This window comes from Dasypus novemcinctus, chromosome 19, assembly GCF_030445035.2.
Source record: "Dasypus novemcinctus isolate mDasNov1 chromosome 19, mDasNov1.1.hap2, whole genome shotgun sequence".
In the NCBI taxonomy this organism is placed as follows: Eukaryota; Metazoa; Chordata; class Mammalia; order Cingulata; family Dasypodidae; genus Dasypus; species Dasypus novemcinctus.
In genome coordinates this window covers 33,252,250-33,269,829 of record NC_080691.1, presented here as the reverse complement: position 1 = coordinate 33,269,829, position 17,580 = coordinate 33,252,250, and the positions used below count along the sequence as shown (strand labels likewise).

The 17,580-nt window shown below is 44.9% G+C and overlaps 1 protein-coding gene across 2 annotated transcripts in view; it reads right to left on the bottom strand.

Moving 5' to 3' along the window:
* Window positions 1-17,580, bottom strand: part of MYO1H (myosin IH) — a 43,184-nt gene that overhangs the window by 8,658 nt on the left and 16,946 nt on the right. For both annotated transcript variants that reach the window (XM_058281533.2, XM_058281531.2), the window contains exons 11-20: window positions 17,302-17,407; window positions 16,948-17,028; window positions 14,926-15,017; window positions 12,960-13,054; window positions 9,058-9,104; window positions 7,765-7,845; window positions 7,040-7,145; window positions 6,272-6,389; window positions 2,819-2,932; window positions 819-895 (exon numbers count right to left, since the gene is read on the bottom strand). In XM_058281533.2, the coding sequence (XP_058137516.1) occupies window positions 819-895; window positions 2,819-2,932; window positions 6,272-6,389; window positions 7,040-7,145; window positions 7,765-7,845; window positions 9,058-9,104; window positions 12,960-13,054; window positions 14,926-15,017; window positions 16,948-17,028; window positions 17,302-17,407 (917 nt within the window). The remainder of the gene's footprint in view (window positions 1-818; window positions 896-2,818; window positions 2,933-6,271; window positions 6,390-7,039; window positions 7,146-7,764; window positions 7,846-9,057; window positions 9,105-12,959; window positions 13,055-14,925; window positions 15,018-16,947; window positions 17,029-17,301; window positions 17,408-17,580) is intronic.

Below are 17,580 nucleotides of genomic sequence, written 5' to 3'. Positions count from 1 at the left end.
ACCTGCACGTTAAGCTGGGCCCCAGGCTGGAGGCAGCAAAAAGCCAGACAACCCAGCCCAGTTGAGCCCAGGCCTTGAAGCCCAACAGATGCGTGTTCAAACCCCAGCCCTGCTGCTTGCTAGCTGTGCCCCCTTCAGCAAGCTACTTAAAGACTCGGTGCCTCAGTTTCCCTGAAAGTGAAATGGAGCTAATGCCCACTCCATAGGTTTGTTCCGGGGGTAAAATGAGATCACGAATGTAAAGGGCTTAGTATGCATCTGGCACATCGCAACCCCTCACATTCCTCCTGCCTGGTCATTCTTCGCAGACTGATCTAGATTTCAAAGCAGTTTTAAGTTTTTGCATTTTCTCCCCACCAAACTTTTCTCATTTACCATTCCCAGCAGACATCTAGACTGCAGACTTTGAAACCACCCCTTCCAGTGCATAGATAGTTACAGGACTAATGGTTGAACCTGGGACCTTGAACATGGGAAGCAGGTGGCCAACCACTTGAGCTACATCCACTTCTGGTTTCAAGGTCTCAACTTAAGGGCATTAGACCCTCACAGTTTTAGTCCCCAGAGCCGCACAACAGAAGCTGATCCAAAATAGGACTGAGGTGGCACTACGAAGCTTCCCATTCCATGTGCATCTACAACAGCCCTCCCACCACTCTCTAAGGCACCAGTTCACGTGTGTCGTACCATAATCCCATATCTTGGTTCCTGGTTTCCAAAGCAAATGCTTCTAACATTACATCAAACGCCCTCTTTCAAGATGTCTCCCCAAATAAGCTTGTTCACTTCACATTTTAACGAAGGCAGAAAAATCATACCTAATTGATGTTTACTAAATTCAAGGGCGTCTTCAGTAGCAAAAAGAGTTTTGGGGAAACGAATGAATATTTTGGTTCTGGGAATGAAAAGAAAAGAGACAATTTCGTTATTAGTTGGCCAGTTACCATCTTTAAGGGGGTTGAATGGTGACCCCCTTCAAAATTCACATTCATCTGGAACCCGAGGAGTGGCCTTATTTGGAAATGGAGTCCGTTCAGATAGAAGTCAGGTAAGGACTGAGACGAGCTGACACTGGATTAGGTGGGCCTTAAAAGCAACGAGCACGGCCTGATATGAGCTTTAAAAGGACACACAGATGCAGAGGAACGGCTGCAATGGAGGCACGTACGTCATGTCTCATGATACCCACTTCCCCTGCCAGAGCTTTTTGGATCAGGGACTGATACCAATTCTGACTTCCGTGGCCTCCGAAGGAATGTGTGCAGCCTGGTTCCCCTCGGGATTTGGATTGGAAAAGTAACAGGAGCGTCAGGCTCGAGAAGGGCCAGAGTGGCCCCAGACGTCCACGTGCCAGTAGGGGTCAGGAGGTAAGTGGAGTCCGCAAGGAAAGCCAATTGATAGATTGGAAGGCCATGATCGCTGACGCTGTGCATCTGCTGCAGCCTGCGCATGGGGCCGCTTCTTGCTTGGCATTGTCCCTTGTAACCAAATTTACCCCGACTGAAATGACAGACTGAAATTGTCCCAATTCACCCCACCAAGGGCTGCTGCAAGGTTTCCACCGTGTACGGAGGTTCTCCTGCTCAGACAACAACTGTTTCATAAGGATACCATTTTCTAGGATGCTAAAGGTGCCTTCACATCGCATGGGTCCCATATCACCTTTGGGGGGCATGTAAGATTTTAACAACAAAGATGCTCGGTTCACAGAAGTTAGGCCATCCACCCCGGGCCTCTTCGTTTTGCAAGGGAAGGTCGGGCTGGGAAAGCAGGGCTCCTCTATGACAATTTCCTCTGCTAGCAGCACTAGCCATTTAGAGCTGCACTTAAATCTAGCGGATGGACAGAAGAGGCATGTGTAGAAAGATCATATCTGAGTCCAACTCCATCACATTCAGAAACCCAAATTCCACAATCAAACCTGTGGTTGGCACTGGGGTTGGTGTCTACCCAGGAGACTTGAATCTCTGGGCTGTCCATGTGCCAGCTGGGCCCTGAGCCTCAGCAGAGTTGTGACACCTACTCTCCAGTTCGTTGACTTACTCAGGTCAACTAATAGGGAGGTGAGGATGGTCACCCACCACAACAGGGAACTGAGGGTGCCCACAACTGCAAGCAGGAGAACCCCATCTATTAGCCATGTGGGACCTAAGCCACATGAATTAAAGGTGGAGTGGACACCATTAACCAGGGTCCACAGGATGGAGGAATAAAATAGGGATTAGAGTGGACTTACTGGTATTCTACTATGGAACTATTGTGACTAGTAATGGAAGAAACCGTAGCATTGATGTGGATAAAGTGGCCACGGTAGTTGCTGAGGGCAGGGAGAGGAAAGAAGAGATGTGATGTGGGGACACTTTTGGGACTTGGACTTGTCCTAAGTGATATTGCAGGGACAGATGTGGGGCGTTATATATTCTGCCATAACCCACTGAATGGACCAGGGGAGAGTGTAAACTACAATGTAAACTATTATCCATGTGGTGCAGCCGTGCTCCAAAATGTACTCACCAAATGCAATGAATGTGCCTCAGTGATGAAGGAGGTTGTTGATGTGGGAGGAGTGGGGGTAATGGTGTGTGGGGTACGTGGGAACCTCTTATATTTTTTAATGTAACATTTTCTGTGATCTATGTCTCTTCAAAAAAAAAAAAAAAGCAAAAAAAAGAAAGGAAAAAATCTAGCAGATGGAAATATCAGCTTGTAAATCTATATAGAGCCCTAAACAGTGAACTCTCCAGGCTCTCAGTGGATATGGATCAATGTGGGAAACAATCTGCCAAGAGAAGAAACCATTTGTTTCCTGGCCACTTACTTCCCTAACTTGTACTCTTCTCGTCCGTAGCCGATGTACTGGATCAGCCGTGCTACACCCTGTGCGGGAGGCCCGTGCCAGTGTGGCCAGGTGTCTGGACACAAGGATTTGTACCTAGAGGGAGAGGAGAGGACACCTAGCAAGCTGCTGTGCCTCGCACAACCCCCCCAGAGGTCTGCTGGGGCATGCCAGGCACTGAGGGAGGGAGAAGGTGGGGGCGCAATATTCTCATGACACGTACTTTCAGCTTTCTTGGGTTCATCTACACTTGGCAAGAAAGAGAAAAGGAACTATTTTAATAGAGTGGGTGGTGTGGTCAGTCTTCAAAAAAGCAATGGCTTCATCAGTGGACGAGCAACCCAAGGAAGAGAATCAAGTCCAGCACCAGAAGAAAAGCAGCCGTGCTTGGTAAGTGCCAAGGGATTCTTCGAGGGTAATGTTGGCTCAGTGCTGACTTAAGAACCTAATTCCAGCAAAAAATGCACCTCCCTTCTAATATACGGTCACTGTAAAGGTAATTCCACCTTTCACATGAGGAAATATGTGCATACTGTGATGGTTAGGCTAATGTGTCAACTCAGCCAGGTAATTGTGCCCAGTTGTTTGGTCAAGCAAGCACTGGGCTAACTGTAATACAAGGGCATTTATGGACTTTAGTCACTATTGACTTTACTGCAGTGGTAAATCATAGATAGCTGGTTCTAATTACATCGACCAGGGAGATTGCCATCAGCAATGAGTGACGCTTTATCCAATCAGTTGAATGCCTTAAAAGGGGAAGTGATTCTAGCATTGCGTGAGAATCTCCCAGCTCATCTTTGGACAGCCAACGTCTCCCAGAACTCGTCAAGAACCTTCACTGGACTTTCCTCAGAGCCCCTGGTTGCAGCCTGCCTGCAGAACCTGGACTTGTGCACCCCCACAGTCACGCGAGAGACTCATAACATTGCATACTATTGAACTATTGACAGATATCTCTTGTTGATTTTGTTTCCCTAGAGAACCTTGACTAATACAAATACATACCCTTATATACTTTATATAATACAGTATAGGAATGCAGGATTCTGGAGTGCCATGGACCAAGGCCAGAAGCAATATGGCTTGAGCAAGTGGTTCAGAATGAAGCTGCTCTGTCTCTGGGTAAACCGCTTTACCCGCTTCACCTGCACATGCAGTTGTCCCGAGGTCTAAATGGGATCTCCACATAAAGCATCTGCCAGTCTCAGTCTTCAGTAACGTTGACTATGGTGTTCCTATCATGCCCCCACCCCTGCCATGCCTTTACTAGCGAGATACTGTTTGTATTGTTTTAAAATCACAATTTGAACTGTTAGGTTTGCTTTTCTATTCCTGGAACTCTATGAGCCAGTCCGGGAAGGGCTCAAGGGCCGCAGGCTCTTCTTTCATTACCTCCCTCCATCTGGCCACTACGCGAAGGCAGGAGAGGCTTGCAGGGACGCAGCCTCCAGAACTCCAGGGAAAGCGGGGGAGCTCGGGGCAGCCAGAGGCCCTGCTCCTCTCCGGATCGTGCCCCTCGCTCGCACGCCCCAAAAGCTGCTCGAACGAGGGCTAGACAGACACGGAGGGAATGGGGGACAGGGGACCTTAAATGCCTGCAGGGTGGAGGCCCTAGGAACTTCTCTTTTTAGACTCTTGAGATGTGGTCGCCCCAGATCTAGGGAAGCAGTGCTGGCCTGGGTGCACATAGCTCGGGCATCTCCAGCGCCCCCCCCAGGACCTCTCTGGCCCCTCTCCCCCCACCACGACTGCGGCCACGCCGGCCTCTTGGCTGTTCCCGGAGCCTGCCCAGTCCTCTCCTGGTCCCCTGTCCCATCGCTGTTCCCCAATATCCTCATGGTCGGCCCCCCCCTGGGAGAGGCCCTCCCCGACCCTCTTACCTAGGGAGGGAGCCCTGTCACTCTTCCCCACTACCCGGATTCATTTCTCCTCAAATGACGATCCCCTGTGTCCTCGCAGGGATTAGGTAGGGCTGGGTTAACTCTTTCCAATGTTTCTAAAACCTAAGGACACCTGTACTTTTCCTAGAGCTAGGAATGACAGGTCAGCAAGATCTGAAGTGTGAGAGGCTGAAATTCACCAGCTCAAAAGATGAGCACTGATGATGTTCATCAGGGGTTATAATCAGCAGGTACGTAAGTCATGAAAATAACAAAAGAGGGGAGATGGATTAATCACATAATGCATATTACATAGATAATACTGACCAAGACAGGAGATTCATGGGAGACAATCACAAGCATGATCCTCACTAGGTGAAAGTTTGAAATCACTGAGATAGGGGCTAAAAATAAGAGTGCATGAAAATGCTAAGGTTTCAGAGCGCAGAGACTGGACAGAATTTGCAAAATGCAAGGAGTCAGTCAGATCGAGAATGTGAGCTCTTTTATGTGATACTATAAAGGTGGACTCTAAACTCAAAAGTTGTCTAGTATTAGCTTGAACCATCTGAAATTGCTGATATTCAACCATTTTAAGTAACAAAAATGATCATTGGATAAAAAAGAAAAAGAAAAAGAAAGATCATTGGAGAATGGATGTGACTCAAGCAGTTGAGCCCCTGCCTCCCACACAGGAGGTCCCCAGTTCGGTTCCTGGTGCCTCCTGAAAAAAAACAAAAAACAAACAACAGGCAAAACAAATGATAAAACCAACTCAGGGAAGCCAATGTGGCTCAGTGGTTGAGCACCAGCTTCCCACATACAAGGTCCTGGGTTCAATCTCCGGCCCCAAGTCCCTTAAAAAAAAAAAGTGGTCTTTTATTCTGCTTATCTTGAAAGTGTGAGAGTGTGTTGCTATTTTGGGAGCACAAATTCACACACAGTTCATCACCTGTGTCAGTATACCTGCCATTTTAGGGACGGTAGTGGTGGGGGGGCTTATCATTAAATCCTTCTATAAGCTCCTTTAGTAGCAGACAATTCCATCCTCATTTTACAGGTAAGGAAGTCACAGGTATAAGAGACAGAAGGAAGATTCCAATCAAAGAAAGTCTGTGCCTGTGCCCACTCCCGCTATGCCCGCTGCTTTTTGATGCCCTTGAGGCCAGACCATTTGGGTTTGAGCTCCCTCCCAAACCAACTGCTCTAAACCTTTAGTTGTTCTTTCCCGCATATGGAAAGGGTCTTCCCAGCAGCACACAGGCCCAAGCAGAGCACTGCCAACGTCTGCCCCCTGGTGGCAGGTCTATGCACCACCACCTTGCTTCCTGGATTCCAAGGAGGAAGGAAGGGGCTTAGAGAAATGAAGGGAAAATGGTAAACCAGTTGAGCTTCATATTCTCTAGAACGTTACTGGCTTCCACTCTCACGGTTACAGCACTTAAGAACCGAACCAAATTCCTTGAGGGATGGCATTTTAGTTATTGCCATATCCACCGAGCCCCACAGGCACACTACTTTATTGGCTCCAAATCAGCAAAGCCAACTTTACCTTTGCAAGAAATGCTCGTATTTCCGCCGGTAGGCAAAGCCAGCCCGCCTCACCCGTAGGTGCTCCATCAGCCCCAGGTACTTGACCTGATGCCTTATGAGGAAGTCGTCGAACTTGCCTTTGGAAACACAGAAGGGAGAATGACAGTCAAGGACCCTGGGGTGCTGCCGTCTGCAAGATGATGGTTTCCAAGCTCAGTCTTTTTGTCATGACCCGTGTTTCTTAAATGGGAGCATTTTACAGGAAACCCTGAATTTCTGATTTCTCTTGAAAAATCATGAGCTCAAGCCATCCTGGTTCCAGAATCCCACATGGCAACAACTGACTGGAAGGGAGTAGTTCCGCCCCTTTAGAGGGGATATCCTATCTCCAATTTGCCCCAGTCTGCTCCCCTCCCTATTGCCTTATACCCAGTCAGCTGCGCACATTTGCTTTTCTTGCCTGGCCTCTGTAAGCCTCTGACTGTGTGCCTTGTTTCAGATCACGACAATGGCTTAGCCATAGACTGTTTTGGAAGTTTGCTCACTGGCTGCAGGGAAGCCAGGTTGCTTCCCTGTACTTGTGACACCTGACCCGGCTGTGTTGCTCCTGAAACTGGCAACGCTTCCTCAGCATTTACCTAATAGCATTTTACAAAGGGAAACAACTCATACACAGAAGACAATGAGCGAGCTGTGACGGTCTTAAGAATTTTAACCCGCTGCCATCGCAGTTCTTTCCCCAGCCTTATTTCCCTGAGCTCCGTGTAAAGAATGATTGTTGACTCACTAGGTTCTTTCCCCTCATTGGGCTTGATGCAGCGGATGTACGAGGGCTCCTTGGAGATGAGGATTTCTAGAAGACTGCTCAAACTGTTTTTAAACTGAGTTCCCACCTGTGGAGAGAGCATGCGCGGAGCAGACACTGCTGCTCGCAGTTAACCCAGACAAGACTGATGAGGGCGCAAGGCTCCAGCCCTTCTGACCTCAACTACAGCTTGTTCTCCCGGCTCTCAGTTGTTTTAAGGGGAAGCTTTGGATACTGTGAGCTGAAAAGCCCAAGTTGGGGCTATTCAAGCAGGAAGCTTCATTCACTCAGCAAATATGTGATAAGCACTTAGGAGGAGCCCCGGTTCCCCGCCAGCACGTTCTCTCCTTTCCTGCTGACCTTACTTCCCTTACGATCAATTCTTTATCTACTGGATGGTGTTTTTCCCATACCCCCTCCACTAGATCGTAGGCCCAGTGAGGGCAGGGACCGTGTCTGTCATGTTAATGCTAAATCCCATGCCCAGGACAATGCCAGACACATCGTAGGTGTTCAAGGCACGTCTGCCAACGAATCAGATGCTCACTCAACTCAGAAAGTGCATATTTGGCAGAACCTGTTCGAAAGCGGAACTTCCAGAGAAGGGGAGGGTGGCTTAAAAGCTTAAAAACCGTAGGAAGCTGGAGGTGACTGCACCACGTGGGTGATTTCTCTGACCACTCGGTTTTGCAGCTCTTTCCACTCACTGTTGGCGGCCTCCTCCGGTTTTCTAACTCGGCCACAAGGAAACACTCGCTCAGGATGCTGTTTCTGGATCGGCAGAGCACCTGCGAGCAGAGAGAGGAGCACTGCTTCGGGAATCACCAAGGGGCTTCAGGAAAGCTCCCGGAAGTGCGCAGGGGGCCACAGAGCCACTCATTTTCTGAGCCCGGAAGGCATCAAGCCCACCCCCCTCCCCACCCCCCGATGGGGAAATCCACCACCTGGCACCCAGCTGGGAAGGGGCCAGGCTGGGACTCAGACCCAGGGAGCAGCTGCCTGGTGCAAGCATCTGAAGTTAGGAATCCCTTTTGTACTCTGAATCCAAGAAGTGGGGACGGGCAGTCCCAGAATTGGTAGGAAAAGATCCAGGAGAGCAGAAAACACTCTGAAGACAAACAGGTTCAGCGTGTTCACTGTGAAAACGCGCCCTTTGTGATTAAGCTATTTTATAAACTAAGCGAACTAAAATCAGATTTTTTTATAAATGGTTAATTATTTCAATACAAAATTAAGACTCTAAAAACCCAAATTTGATCGGATTGATGACATGCATAGAAGAAGACTTGGAATTTTATCAGCAGCCCCAGGTCACCATCACACTGTGACCTTGAACAAGTGACTTCTCTGGGTCCTCATCAGATGGGGTCACCCAAGTATATTTCCACTGCACCAGAACAAAGCCTCTTCTCCCTGTGGATCTCAGCCTGCTGAGCTGTCAGCCCCTTCTCCTAACATTACCCCTCAATGAACACATGTGGACTTATTTGGGCCTCAGGACCTTTGCATATGCTAGTTCATCCACCTAGAATTACCTCTGATCTTGGTATAGTCATGGCTGGTTCCTTCTCATCATTCTGGTTTCAGCTCAAAGTCACCTCCACAGAAATGTTTTCTCTGATCTTCTAAATTAAATTAAACCCTACCTGACCTCCAGTCACAACAGATCGTTTATTTTCTTTTGGCACCTCTTACTGACGGATGAGTTGTATGTTTACATATTGACTCCTACCCCCACCCATATCCTCGTTCACTGCTGGGACTCCAGAGCTAGTACAGTTCCTGGCACAGAGAAGGGGCCAACCACATACTTTAATCTATTTGTTGGGTAAAGCATTCCTATAGATGATCTTAAAAGTCCATTGTGACCAGAACATGCTGGAGTTCTAACATACTGCATGGGAGAGAAGTATCCAGAAGGCAAAATCTATCCCGAAATGAGTGTCAAGAGATGATACTTCATAACCATCGAACCACAAAGAGTTAAGTTTCAGACTTACTTCTTTCAGATGTCTATAAAGTAGATCATTGTTTTTTTCCAAGAATCCTGTAGTAACATATTGAACAAGAAAAAAAATTTTTCAATCAATGACTGCCTAAAAATGCAAATCCATACCCACTGAATGACAAGGGAAACCCTAAAGTATTTTCTCAGAATTAGACCAGGGTTTCTTCTCAAGTCTGGCACTACTGACATCTGGGCCAGATAACCAACCCTTGGTTGTGGGATTGTCCTGGGCATCATAGGGTGTTCAATGGCACCCTTCTTCTAACCCCACTGAATGCCAGGATTGTGACAATGAAAACTCTTTCCAGAAATTTCCAAATGTCCCTGCAGGGGGCAATATCACCACCAGGTGAGAACCACTGGATCAGACAGAAATGGTCCTCAGAAGTGAATTTACAGCACATGTGCAGAACTCTAAAGCTGATGAGCTAGCACATAAATGTATGGCTGGAAGAGAAGCAATCCTTAAACTAAACAGGCTAACGAGCTCCAGCCCAGTAGCAAAGACTACACAGACACTGATGACATGGAAACCAAGGAGGCGGTGTGGAACCTGAAGTCAAGCTTATGTAGATGGAAGAGAAAAACCATACCTTCCAAGAGGAAAAAGCAAACTCAGGCACTGGGTTAGTGGACTTCAACAGCATCTTCATGCAAAGGATGGCATGGCATTTCCAATGTCAAAATTTGGCATAATTTGGTATAATTTGGTATAATTTGGTATAATTTTGGTATAAGCGCTTAGTTAAAACCTTAATATTAAGTTAGTAACTAAATAAATAGCCTTACACAGCCAAAACCAGCTTAAAAAGACCAAATCTTACACATCAAAAATGTCTAATGAGGGGAAGCAGACTTGGCCCAATGGATAAGGCGTCCGCCTACCACACAGGAGGTCCAAGGTTCAAACCCTGGGCGTCCTTGACCCGTGTGGAGCTGGCCCACGCGCAGTGCTGATGGGCAAGGAGTGCCCTGCCACGCAGGAGTGTCCCCTGCGCAGGGGAGCCCCACGTGCAAGGAGTGCGCCCTGTAAGGAGAACCGCCCAGCGCAAAAGAAAGCGCAGCCTGCCCAGGAATGGCACTGCATACACAGAGAACTGACACAACAAGAAGACATAACAAAAAAGAAGCACAGATTCCTGTGCCACTGATAAGGATAGAAGCGGTCACAGAGGAACACACAGCAAATGGACAGAGAGAGCAGACAACTGGGGGAGGGGGGAGAGAAATAAATAAATAATAAATCTTAAAAAAAAAATTGTCTAGTGACCATTTGGAGTTACCAAAACAAACCTCTGATAGAACTTTAACTCAGCAATGCCACATTGGGGAATTTATCCTATGGACAGAATGTGCAAAATGGGCCAGATGATATATTCAATGACATCAAATGCAGAGTGTTTATAAGAGAAAAAGCTGGAAACAACCAGTGTCCATCAAGTAGATGAGGATACAACTATACGGGGGAAGTGCCTATAGCCTTTCAAAATAAATGTCGTAGGGGAGCGGGTGTAGCTCACTGGTAGAGCACCTGCTTCCCATGTATAGGTGCCAGGTTCAATCCCTGGTACCTCGTAAAACAAACAAACAAAAATAAGTGCGGTAGAATCTGCGAGTGCTAATATGAGAATGGATGCAAGTTCTGGAAACAAAAGGCCTGGGTCTCTTCCCATATTTTCCCTTTACTAGCTGTGTGACCTTAGGTAAGTTACTTAACTTCTCAGAGCTCTACTTCCTTGTAGATTCAAAGTGGGATAATAATGCTACTAACTCAGGGTTCTGTGCGGTTCAGTGAATAACAGAGGCAAAGCACTTAGGATAGCATCCGGCCCATAAAAGTGCTCAATGACTGTTAGCTGGAATTGGGAATGATAGCCAATATTCATTAAGTAAAAAATCCAAGATGCATAATACAACTGAACAGTTTGTTTCATTAAATGTGTGTGGGTGTGTCCACATAGGTGTATGCATAAAATATTTCTATTTCCCCGGAAGTAATTACAAGAAACTGTTGAGTCTTGTGGTTACCTTAGGGTGTGACTAGGGGTGAAGGAGGTTTTTAGTTTGCCTTTTGTACTTTTCTGTGCATCTGCAATTTCTAGTTTAAATGTATATTACTTTAGTCCTTTAAAAAAAAAAAAAACCCAAAACCAGCAGATTATCTGCAGAGATCTGTCCTATTTAAACATTTTCTTCTTTATACCATTTTGTTTTAAAAGAAAACACCATGAATAGTTTTATATTACTTTTTAAAAGATTCCTAAACTTTTTAGAAGTAAAAATAAATTAGAACAAAAAGCAAAGTGACAAAAGAAAATACAGATAAATTGGACTTCATGAAAATGAAAACCTTTTGTGCTTCAAACCATACACCAAGAAAGTGAGACAACCACCCACAGAATGGGAGAAAATACTTACAAGTCACAGCTAATATTCTAGTATCAAGAATATATAAAGAGGGAAACGGACTTGGCCCAGTGGATAGGGCGACCGTCTACCACATAGGAGGTCCGCGGTTCAAACCCCGGGCCTCCTTGACCCATGTGGAGCTGGCCCATGCGCAGTGCTGATGCACGCAAGGAGTGCCCCCCCACGCAGGGGTGTCCCCCGCATAGGGGACCCCCACGTGCAAGGAGTGCGCCTGTAAGGAGAGCCGCCCAGCATGAAAGAAAGTGCAGCCTGCCCAGGAATGGCGCCGCCCACACTTCCCGTGCAGCTGACGACAACAGAAGCGGACAAAGAAACAAGACGCAGCAAACAGACACAGAGAACAGACAACCGGGGGCGGGGGGGGGGGGGGGGATTAAATAAATAAATAAATCTTAAAAAAAAAAAAGAATATATAAAGAACTGTTAGAACTCAACAACAAAAAGACAAACCAATTTTTAAAAAAATGGGCAAAGGATTTGAATAGACATGTCTCCAAAGAAGATACACAAATGGCCAATAAAAGGATGCTCAGCACCATTAGTCATTGAGAAATGGAAATGAAAATCAGAGATTCCACTTTATACCCCTGAGGATGGCTATAATAATTTTTTTTTAAGTGGAAATAACCAGCATGGGAGAGGACGCAAAGAAACTAGACCCCTCATACACACTGGTGGGAATATAAAATGGTGCATTCACTTTGGAAGAAAGTCTGGTGATTCCTCAAAAGGTTAAGCAGAGATTTACCATATGATGCAATGATTCTGTCCTAGGCACATACCCAAGAGCAGTGAAAACATATGTCCATGCAAAAACTTGTACAGGCATGTTCATACCAATATTAATACTAGCTAAAAGATGGAAACAGCCCAAATGTCCAAAATGTGGTATAACAACACAGTGGAATGTTAATTGGCAATAGAAAGGAATGAAGTATTGTTACCCGCCACAACATGAATGAAGCTTGAAAATGTTAGGCTAAATGAAAGAAGTCAGACACAAAAGACGCACTTATATGATTCCATGTGTATGACATGTCCAGAACAGGCAAATCTACAGTCAGAATGCAGGTTAGTAGTTGCCTGGGGGGTGGGGGTGGGCAGTTTGGGGCTGGGGGAGTGACTGCTAATGGATATCACTTTTGGGGATGATTAAATCTTCTAAACTTGAGGTCATGGTTGCACAACTGTGTGAATAGACTAGAAACCACTGCATTGCACACTTTAAACGGATGAAATGTCTGGTGTGAGAATTATATCTCAATAAAGTGGTTATATGTAGAAAAATAAATTCAGAGAGACTTTTCAAATGGGGTGCCTGGATGTGCGCCATGGAAAGTTTGAGATGCACACGCAGCGCGTCCTCAGCGCCCTCACTTTCTTCCGGATGCCAGACCGGGCACGAGCGCGCCCACCTGTGCGCACGCACGCGCTGCACGCCTGTGCCCTCGGCCCCCGCCTCACCCTCTGTGCAGTAGGTGACCTCTCCCGCATAGTGGAGCAGGCGGAACTCCATCCAGCCGATCCTCTTTCGGCCCTTTGGACCTGCCAGCTTCCGGCTGCCGCAAGACGAAGAGAGACACAAACTGAACGTTTCCACTTCCCAGTAACAAAATGCACCCACATAGAAGGCAAAGGGTAAGAGAAAGACCCCTTCAGTGAGTTGTCTAGGAACACATCGACCAAAAGCCAGCCTGGAAAGCAGGCCGCCAATGGAAGTTTCTGGGGAGCCTTGCTGACCTATTTCCTCTAGTTAGAAATCAAGGTAGTCTCTCAAATGAGATATTTCTTTCTCATCAGAACTGAGGATTAAAAATATGAGTGAACCACAGAAACACATTCACTTGTACAATGAAATACTTTCTATTTTTCTAGATGATAACTAAAAAACACATTCAGCAGAATGGGTGTAGCTCAGTGGTTGAGAGCCTGCTTTGATGGACATCTGCCCAGATTCAAGCTGGTACCTCCTTAAAAAAAAAGTTCACCTCCTTATTTTCCTCCTCCGCCCCTCAAGATGGCTCCCTCACCTGTCTGTCTACTATTTCTGCTCACACTGTTTGCTCATTGTTTGCGAGTCTTCTTTTAGGAGGCACTGGGAACTTAACCCAGGACCTCCCGTGTGGGAGGCAGGTGCCCAAAAGCTTGAGCCACATCTGCTCCGTGCTTGTTGCAGCAACCTGTTTTCTTTAGGAAGCATCAGAAACAGAACCCGGGACCTCTCATGTGGGAGGCTGGCACCCAACTGCTTGAGTCACATCCTCTGCCCACTTACTTACTTTTTTACAATGTTGAAAGACTAAAACACTCATGAAATGTATTTTTTAGATTTTGGTAATTCACAATTTTTATAACTTTTTATTGAAATGTATATATATTTACAGCACATATTCTAAGTAAACAGCTAAACGAATTTTTGCAAACTGGAAACATCCATCTAAGCAGCACTCAGACTGAGAAACAGAACATTACCAGTCCCTGAGAACCCACCACCCTCCCCACCTACAAGCCCTCTCCAGTTGCTATCCTGGCTCCTAACAGCATAGGATAGTTTAACCTGGCTTTATACTTTATAGAAATGCAACCATATAACTATGTACTCTTTTGTGTCTGTCTTTTGTTCACGTTTGTGTGATGTATCCATAACACTGCATGTGGTCAGAGATTGCTCATTCTCATGGCTGTATAGTATTCCATTGTGTGAGTTTACCACCATTTATTTGTGCATTCCTGACTCATGTTGTTTTAGTTTGTTGGCTTATCCTTTCACTATTCTACAACAGGTTTGATAATAGTCACTACCATTTGAGTCTTTACCAGGGACTGTGCTAGGTACAGGTTCCAGTGGTATGTGATAGGTATATTAACTTCCCCATCTTGTAGGAGGAGAAACTCAAATGCAAGACAGTTCAGTTATTTATCTAAAGCCACATACTAGTAAGCAGCCCAGCAGGATAGCCAGGTCTTCGTGACACCCCAGCACAAGCTCAAACACTCTGCTGCTTGTCTCAGAACCTAACTTAAATTTCTAATTGATCTTCTGGGATGCTGTAAGTGCCTTAGATGTTGATCTACACAGTGGTTGCATGGATACATACGGCTATAAAAACTCATCACATTGTACACTTCCGATTTACACACATCACTGTAAGTTTTTTGCATGAATTAAAAAAAAATACTATTTCATGGCATGTGGAGATGTCCAAAATGTAATGATCACTGAATAAACCAGAATACAAAATCTTAAAAAAAAAAAAAATTCTAGTTGAAATTCACTTGTTTGCATTCCACTAATCTAAGTTGTAACATATAAGATGAGTTAACATATACGAAGAAGGAGCTGTTACTCTCGGGTAGCACTGCCTGCATATCAAAGAAAATGGCTGTGCATGACCCCGCTCCCCAACAGCTTGTCAAATAAAGTACGTACGTTTGGAAATGCGCATGCTTGCCCACTTTCTCTTCCAGTTTCTCCAGGAAGCTCAAGTCTGTAGCAGGACCAGGACGGATACATTCTTCATCCTTCAAAAGAATAAGAGAAGCTGCAATCCACAGCACCACTCTCCATCGATTCCACGTTGAAATGCCCCCCAGCGGTGGGGGAATGCAGTAGACTAGAGCACTGTCATCTCGTAGAGTTCAGGAGAGAACCCGTGGGCGGCGGTTGTTTTCCCATCACATGTTATAGGATCGAAGCCCTCACGGAAAGTGAACTACAAAACCAGGTGAGTCTCAACTTTCATGTTTCTCAAGCTGTGTCTTCCTATTTCTTACTTTTGGTCCTCAACAGCAATTACACTTAATTGACCATCTTAAAAATTAAGGATGAGGCATTCCCCTAGTTCTTATTTTTAAAAAAAGTGGATTTAGCTTGGTGAGATAACTTTTATGAAGTTGCCTTTCTATGCTTTCAGATTCCATCTCTGGGAGGCCAAAGAGAAACAAGTGCTGGACTGCTAAAATATTTTTAAATACTAGTCTAGCAATCTGTTTGAACACTGAACGTACATGTCAGTCCACGTTACCTAGGAGGCCCTTCCCCAGATGTCCACATGGCGGCGCCCTCACTCCTTCAGGTCTTACTAAAGGGCACCTTCGGAGTGAGGCCCCTGCTATCTTATGTAAAATCAAACCCTCCCAGTCCAGCACTCCCAATCTTCCTTTTCTGCTTTATTCTCCATAGCACAAGCTATGTATTTTCCCCATTAACCTGTTTACTGTCTGTCTCTCCATGACAGAATTTATAGCTTCTTGACAGCAGGGATTTCAGTCTGTCTTGTTCACTTCTGTCCCAAAGCACAGGGCACAATCCTCACCCATAGCAAGCCCTCAGTTAACTCTCTGCTGAACAAAGAGAGTCTGAATGCTTACCATGCACCAGGCACAGCTCTCAGAACCCTGCATGTGTTATTCATCTCATGTAATGTCCTTATAACAACACTCTTGAGTTAGGTACTGTTATCACTGTACCCAGTTAAAAATGATAAAGTAGAGCTTGGAGAGGTTAAGACACTTGCCTAAGGTTACACAGCTAGCTGGCGATGGGGCTGGGATTTGAATGCTGGGGGTTTGGCCTCAGTCCTTAAAGTTATAACAACTACAGCCCAACCTCTGTTCATATCCCCCCCCCCACTGGGCTTCAGAAATGCTGGGTTCACATAGTGACTGGCAGGGTAGAAAGAGACCAGTTATTTTCACTAAAAGGCAGGCAAACAGCAGTGCAAATGGTCCAAAATGAAAAGCAAGGCCAAAAAATAATTTCATCTTCATCTTTAGAATAATGTATTCACAAAAATTAATGTTTACTTGGAATTGATTTCATAATTTCATTTAAAAATGTTTCGCTATTAACAAAATACAACTGATTTTTTTATATTGCCCTCATATCCTCAACTTCTTTAAATTAACCTATTAGAGTCATTGGTTTGTAGAGTCATTTGATTTTCTAAGTAAACAATATCTGCAACTAGATATGTTTACTTCCCCAAAAATTAATGTTTAAATTTGAACAAATGTAGAATTGAGGGTGCCGATGTCTCAGAAGTCACAATAGCTCAAAACAAGGTCACAAGCTCCCCCCAAGGAGCCTCAACTCAGGATCAATCAACATCCCCTTATGCTTTCTGGGTTCCTGCTCCATGGAATGCATGAAAACAGCCCTTCTTCAAACACTTCCCAGTGCTCTGACTCATCCTTCTTTGGACAAGCCATCCAAACAATTGGATCCATCCAATTCTTGGCTCCCAAGCTGTTCTGTGGATGGATGAAAGGCAAGCTTTCATTTCAAGGTCTTTGCTTCCCATCTCCCTATAGGCTATACTTTAGGCCTAAGAGTCTACGTGAGAGGAGAAAAACGCAACCTGAAGCTCCAAGCAAGGTGATGCAATAAAAAGGGAGACAAAAAATCTAGGTGGTTCCATTCTCAACACTTTTGAAACGTTCCTTTTCTCACCAGAATGGAAATGATTCCTTTATGTCTCTCTTCTACCAAATCACAGATGATCTTGTTGTTGAAATACTGAATGGGCTCCCACTAAAATGACAAAAGGGAAAGAATTTCCCAAAAAGAATTTAGATGAGCATAAAAATACATTTGTTTTAAATTGATTTATCAAAATGTTCAAAATTTAATTTTTCATAACCAGCATTAAAAAGTAATACTTTCTGAATATCAAAACAATTTTCCAGGAGTGAAAAATATTTCTTAGTATTGATCAGGAAAACCTTCAATGAAATGATACTTATCAGGTTAATGACTTTAGCCATGTTAAGAAATCAAATGAGGGAAAAACATCAAAATGTTTACCTCTATTCCTTCCATTTCATACTCTGCCTGTTCCGCTTTTAGGGTCCTCTCTATTAACAGTTGCTGGAGTTTTTCATTGCAGTAATTTATACAGAATTGTTCAAAACTAGAGAGCAAAGGATTTAAATAAGTAAAGCTATACAAATATACCAATTAAAAATTCATGTTTACTCATTTTTAAAGATGCTTTTTAATAAAGAAAAAGCAAAGTTCTTATTAATGCAATAATTTACTAAATCAATCATAAGAATCAAGCTAAGAGACATTTGTATTTTTTGA